The sequence below is a fragment of the Coniophora puteana genome (assembly GCF_000271625.1).
Source record: "Coniophora puteana RWD-64-598 SS2 unplaced genomic scaffold CONPUscaffold_3, whole genome shotgun sequence".
NCBI classification, from domain to species: Eukaryota; Fungi; Basidiomycota; class Agaricomycetes; order Boletales; family Coniophoraceae; genus Coniophora; species Coniophora puteana.
Genome location: NW_006913055.1, coordinates 2,786,943 through 2,792,647, shown reverse-complemented (window position 1 = coordinate 2,792,647; position 5,705 = coordinate 2,786,943). Strand labels below are relative to the sequence as shown.

General features: G+C 48.7%; 2 protein-coding genes across 2 annotated transcripts; both read right to left on the bottom strand.

Annotated features, from left to right (window-relative positions):
- Positions 1 to 454: 454 nt before the first annotated feature.
- Positions 455 to 2,448, bottom strand: CONPUDRAFT_71236 (uncharacterized protein; the record flags this gene model as incomplete). The annotated part of the gene is made up of 5 exons (XM_007767252.1): positions 455 to 498; positions 697 to 733; positions 924 to 2,244; positions 2,292 to 2,388; positions 2,430 to 2,448. 5 exons carry the CDS (start codon positions 2,446 to 2,448, stop codon positions 455 to 457), a joined length of 1,518 nt encoding a protein of 505 aa, XP_007765442.1.
- A 2,582-nt stretch (positions 2,449 to 5,030) lies between these two features.
- On the bottom strand, positions 5,031 to 5,693 carry CONPUDRAFT_151487 (uncharacterized protein; the record flags this gene model as incomplete). The annotated part of the gene is made up of 2 exons (XM_007767971.1): positions 5,031 to 5,462; positions 5,520 to 5,693. Coding segments are annotated over 2 exons (606 nt in total), but the record flags the coding sequence as incomplete, so codon positions are not given.
- Positions 5,694 to 5,705: the final 12 nt, after the last annotated feature.

Here is a 5,705-nt window from a genome sequence, read left to right as displayed (position 1 = left end):
TGGACAAAGCCCATGACCTGCTCGAGGATGCCTTGATTCACGGTCGCTTTGGGCTGATTCAATGAAGGGCCCCTTTGTAGAGTTTGTGGAGCACTGTCGATGTCTACCGTTTCCATTTGCAGAGTATCACTGCCAAGTCTTGCGCGTATAATATCTAGTTCTATCTCAATGTGGTCCATGATGTAGTCTTGCCATAAATATGCATTGTCTTAACGCTCACGAGCACGCGACGTGTTCCAGTCCTGAAATTATATATAGGGTCTTGAGAATGGCAGACAAAGGCTTGTACCGATGGCACGCTTGCACAGTATTTCACTTAAGTTCACTCAAGACATGGCCATGTTCATTCATTGACTTGTACTTTACATGACTTCAAGAACGTATAAAAGCTAATATATCGAATGGATTGGCTAGTATGTGCTTCCTTAATTAGCAGCCGGGACACCGAGAGAGATCATGTAGTGTAGGAATCGGCCTTCAGCGATAGGCATTCCATACCTGGCCATGCGCATGGAAAACACGTTGGCTGAATAGGGAGGGCCGCAGTCGAGAAGTCGAGGCTGCGGGTCTTTGAAATGTGATATGTGATATGTGGCGCGGTTTGTGGCGTAGTAAGGGCGTGTGCGGGCTTACAACTCCGCGATGTTTCTGAGACTGACCCAAGACTCACCTTGCCATTATGTAAATGGGACTCACGAAAACCATCCCGTACCAGCACCATGTAAGGTCGATCCTAAAAAATTTGGGAGAAAAGATGTGATGGGCACAGATTTAAAGTCGTCACAATCGTATGCTAATGGCAGTACATTCGCAAATTATACGACAGTCGACGGACTTGAAAACAAGAGCTAGACCGTAGCGTCAAAGCCGTACCACCTATCTTTTGCCTCTTTGAATACCTTTGCCACCTTCAAACTACGCACATACATGATGGATGGGATACAAAACTCCTCTGCCAGCCCAATGCCAGCTTGATGAATCAAACTTGACTCGGCATTTGCGAGGTCATGATCAAAGATGTCCGTAAACGTCAGACTTGTGAGATGGCACTGGGAGCGAATGAGGAAATTCCACAAGAAGTCGACTTTCCCTTCCAGCGGGCTGGTGACGATGAGATCGGTGAGAGCGGGGAAGGTAAGACAGTCGAAGAGCTGGTCCATCTCGTAGTCGTCTTCGGCGAGCCATTTTGGGTTGACGACGAGTGCGAACAGTAGCAGCTTATCGGAATTGATACGGATGGTGCTCCAGCTCAGGTTCGGCTCAACCACTTCCTCGGCGATCCACAGCTCGGCGAGATTTGGTATGTGGTCAAAGATAGCTTGCATGCTTAACCAGCTGACGTCACTGTCTCCGTACATGTCGATGGTCAATGAGCGCAGATTACTCCACGTACGAATCTCGAAGAACGACTCTATCTGATAGACGTACTCGGTTCGTATATGAAGATGTGTGAGGCGGTCAAGGAACTCGGAGGGTGCACCAGCGGGAGGCCAGTCATCGGAGTCAGATCGGACGTCGATGCCAACGTCATCAAGGACGAGGTGGGTGAGTTTGTCGAACTGAGAGAGCCACTGGAACAACTCCACAAGGTTGCTTGGTAATCGCGGCTGCACGACATCAATTGCCCGTACAGCACTGCTCGCGGGGTTTATTGGCAGGTAGTCCATGTTAGCATCATGACCTAAGCTAGCCGCCCGCAGGTCAAGGGTAAGGAAAACGGGGAAGCCTTCTGCCTTTTTAGTTAGCTCGAAAGGAAATGGAAGTGTGGTCAACAGAGGTTTGGCCTTGAAGCTCCATGGATTCTTGTCCACGGGCGCAATGATGACCCTGTTCCATAACCTCGGAGCCCCTAGCGCGATATCCCTCCATCGTCGAGAGACTTGGGCAACATTAAGATACCCAGATGCACTGATTTTGACTTTACTGTGATGGTGAAAGTAGGGTATGGAAGCCTCATGCTGAGGTAGACGAGCAGCCTCCACGGTGCCATTAAGGATGAAGATATCGGATAAGAGCTCCGGAGGGATCCTACCTACAGGGGAAATAAGTCGGAGATGAGCTTTGTGAGACCGAGTCAACGATTTGTAAAGGTAAGTGAGTGTCGCAGAGATTGCCCTCATATTGCTCATCATCAGCGATATGGCGGAGATCACAAGGTTGATTCCGCTTTTCTCCTCGTCGGTTCCAACACTGTGATTCGTTTTTGTGTAATGAGCGTAAGGGGTGCTCATGGCACTCTTAGTACTATGTTAGCAATACTAGATGATGAAGGACAAGAGCCTTGGACGTACAGAAACATCGTGTTCAAGTTTGGGGAGCTATGCTTAGTGTCAAAAGCTGCAGAAAGCACGGCAACGATGGTTTGGCACCCACGAGATTTGATATGGCCTGGAGAGTTGCAGATGCACTCTGCATCTCTGGGAAATCACCTTCAACGATGAAAGCCATAACTGTATCGTATAAGTCTGAGTTCAATGTTCAGCGTTTAGGACAAGAGTAACGAGTGCTGCGCGACACCATGGTTTTGTTTACGTCAACATGTCTCACGACAGGACATCCGCTCACCCCCCGCACCTCGAACCCTTCGTATGACCTAGCTGCCTGGTCGACAGCAGCTAGTTAAACGTTACAGATGGAATTCTAAACTCTTGTCTAAAAATTGCCTCTGCTTTACTAATAACAATAACATCAATTTTCTTCGCCTCCCTCAATCTCTAAACCGCTCTCGGGGATATTGACCAACGCAAAGCTTCGCAAGTGCAAGCCGAGATGAGCCAATAAGCGGCGAAAGAGCTCCACATTAGCATCTAGAGGGCTGGTCCTGACGAGGTTAGAGAGCGCAGGAAAAGTAACAGCGTTGAAACGTTGAAGAGCGGTCCTGTTGCATGATGGTTTACTGGGGAATCTGTGTATGTGATGGCTGAGAATTGCCGTAAAGCTCGAGACGAAAGGCTACTGGCTTCAGCCGCCCAATCGTGACTGTCTTCCATGCAGAGGGAAATAAACAGTTCGGCGATATCTGGAGCATGTCTGGAAATCATCTGTAGATTTTCAAGAACGTTCAACCGATTGACTCGGGTGCTTTGTGCGCGACACTGCAGACAAACTGTGATTTTTCTGTTACAAAAAGTGATTGAAGAAGGCGGACAGATGAAAGCCTTTTTCACCCATCTTTTGCTGTGCGAAAAGTTACTGAAAAGTTGAACTTTTGCCTCGGAGTTTGCATTTCTACACGGAGATTGGTTAGAAACACGTCCAAATAGGGAAGGTAATGTCCTAATTCGGTAACCCATCCATTTTACCAGCGCAAAATTGATGCAAATGTCAGCCAAAAGAATACCTTTTCCTGTGCAAAAAAGTGTTCCAAAACTCGGAGGAAAAGGTTTTCATCTCGCCGTCTCTTTCTCTCAGTTTAATCCCGGGTAAAATCGCCGTTTGTCTGCAGTGCGAGATCAAGCCGAGGAGTTGAAGCCGAAAAGGGCGGACTTTCAAGTCAGAGACAAAAGCTCTGGTCGGCATTATCCGGCATGTCTCTCCATATCAGCGAGTTATATCGGAGATAGAATTGGCAAGCCGAATCAAGGAGTGATCTTTTTGCACAGCATTCCGCCGACCCTCCAAAAGCCACTCGAACTGGAGAAGACCACCGAGGAATGGCCGAAAAGGCTGGCTATCTCGATATCAGCAAGTGCCTTTAATGGTGGCGGGCAACGCCCGCCAGCAGCGCGGAGCGCTGACATAAGCAAATAGCCCCTGACCATGCCCGACAGATGACCACAAAATATACAAAGGAAACCAGGCATTGTGGCTGCATACTTGGCTGGGACTAAATGATATAGAAGTGCTATATAGTACTTTGTCAGAAGCTTGAAGCAATCCCATCGTCTATTCATGAGATATGCCTACTGCTGAGTCAATATCTACACTTAAAAGTCGGAAATTCGCAAAACCCTTCTGTAAAAATCTTTAAAACACCAATTAGTATGACTTCACTCGAGAACACGAGGTAATAATTGAAGCTGTCGAGCCGGAATATGCACCAGAGACCTGGGTCCCAACACGCAAGATTAGAATCACGTGATTACAAATGAGCGCGTCCAAGCCGTCGCGACAGCAATAACAGCCTCAGGACGGAGGCAAACGTGGTACGACAGGCCCAGCATTGGTTATATACCCAAGCCTTAACCTGACTCAGCTCAACTAGATTGAATAAAAAGGGTTTAAACGACTTTACTTCCATGTATGGGCCAACAGACTGCAACATCAAGATCCCGCAACTGCAGCAGCTTATGTTGGTCCGCGAGACACGAGACAAGGATGTAAACTACTTCAAGTTTTCTTCATAACTTTCAACTTAAGTCTTGGCCCTTTCAAGACGTGTAGATGTACTGTCTCGCGACCTTTGTGCTGCCAAAGCCAGGTATTCAACACTAAGATATTTGCCAAGATCTAATGCTCTTATCACGCACAATTACTTATCTTTTGCTTATATATCTGAGTTGTCCATCTATATACGCACATAAACGACGCTCCTATGTGGTTTTTAAGTGGATCGCATCTGTACAATTCGGTATATGTCGAGAGTGAGTTCGTGACAGGTTTTCAGACAAGATAGGGGTTTTTGACTTATGTAAGCGTCCCGCGCTGCTGGCGGGCGTTGCCCGCCACCATAAAGCCTTTAACGCGGTGCGAAGCGATCCACGACTTCCATCGCGCAATGCTCCACAGATAGTGAAAACAGGCACCCTGACTCATCCACAATTGGCTCAGCGTACGACGGTCGGATGCTCGCAAGTCGCTCCCATGGTGTTGGTGGTGGTCACAATCTGGAGCACACCCTTCAAATCTACTGTAACGAGCAGACCATAAGTTCCCATCCCGTGTCCCACCGGACCGGGAACGGAACTTAGAGGGTGGGACAGTCCCATGTGTATGGGCGTCCGGGAACTTAACTAAGGGACACTCGGTAGAACCACGAAAAACATAGAATTTGAAGTAAAATAAAGTGTGTGCATGCACTAGACGATATCCTAATGACCTACGAAGTCTCCGTACTTCTTGTTTGACACACGGCGCCGCTTCCTGCGGCCAGCTTCATCAGATGACGGCACCTGGACAGTTGCTAAGTCCACGTTGACATTGTCTACCATGCCAGGGCCGGAAATGGTCGTTTCGTTGGCGTCGACAGGGTTGAGGATGCGAGCCATGAGGTCGTTGGGCTGTTGCCAGGTGTCATCATCGAAGTCTTCACCGGAAAAAGGGGTGTCGAGTTCGATCGGATCCTGATGATCAGCTGGCGTCACAGTGGGAACATCGGGGGCGTCAGGGATAGAAGGAGAGATCCGATCCCACAGGGTTGGGTCAGATCGAGGGATTTCGCGAAGGATTCGGAGAGCGGAAGGGCTCGTGAGCGAGTCAAAGGACAGGCTGAAGCCACCTCGGACTGTGCACCGAGAGAAAGCCTGAATGATCGAAGTCAGAACTGCGTAGATAAAGAAAGAAAGAAAACAAAGACTCACCCCGCGTACAACTTCGGGCTTGTTGATGGCCTTCCAGCCATTGAGAACCCACGCAACCGAGCGATCGCGCTGCGTGGCTACCTTAGAGTCGAGCCTGAGAGTGGAGGGATCAGCGCCGGCCTCGAGTTGTTGAAGGGCTTCGTTGACCGTGTCCTGGAGCTGAGATCTCTTGATGGCTAATTTGAA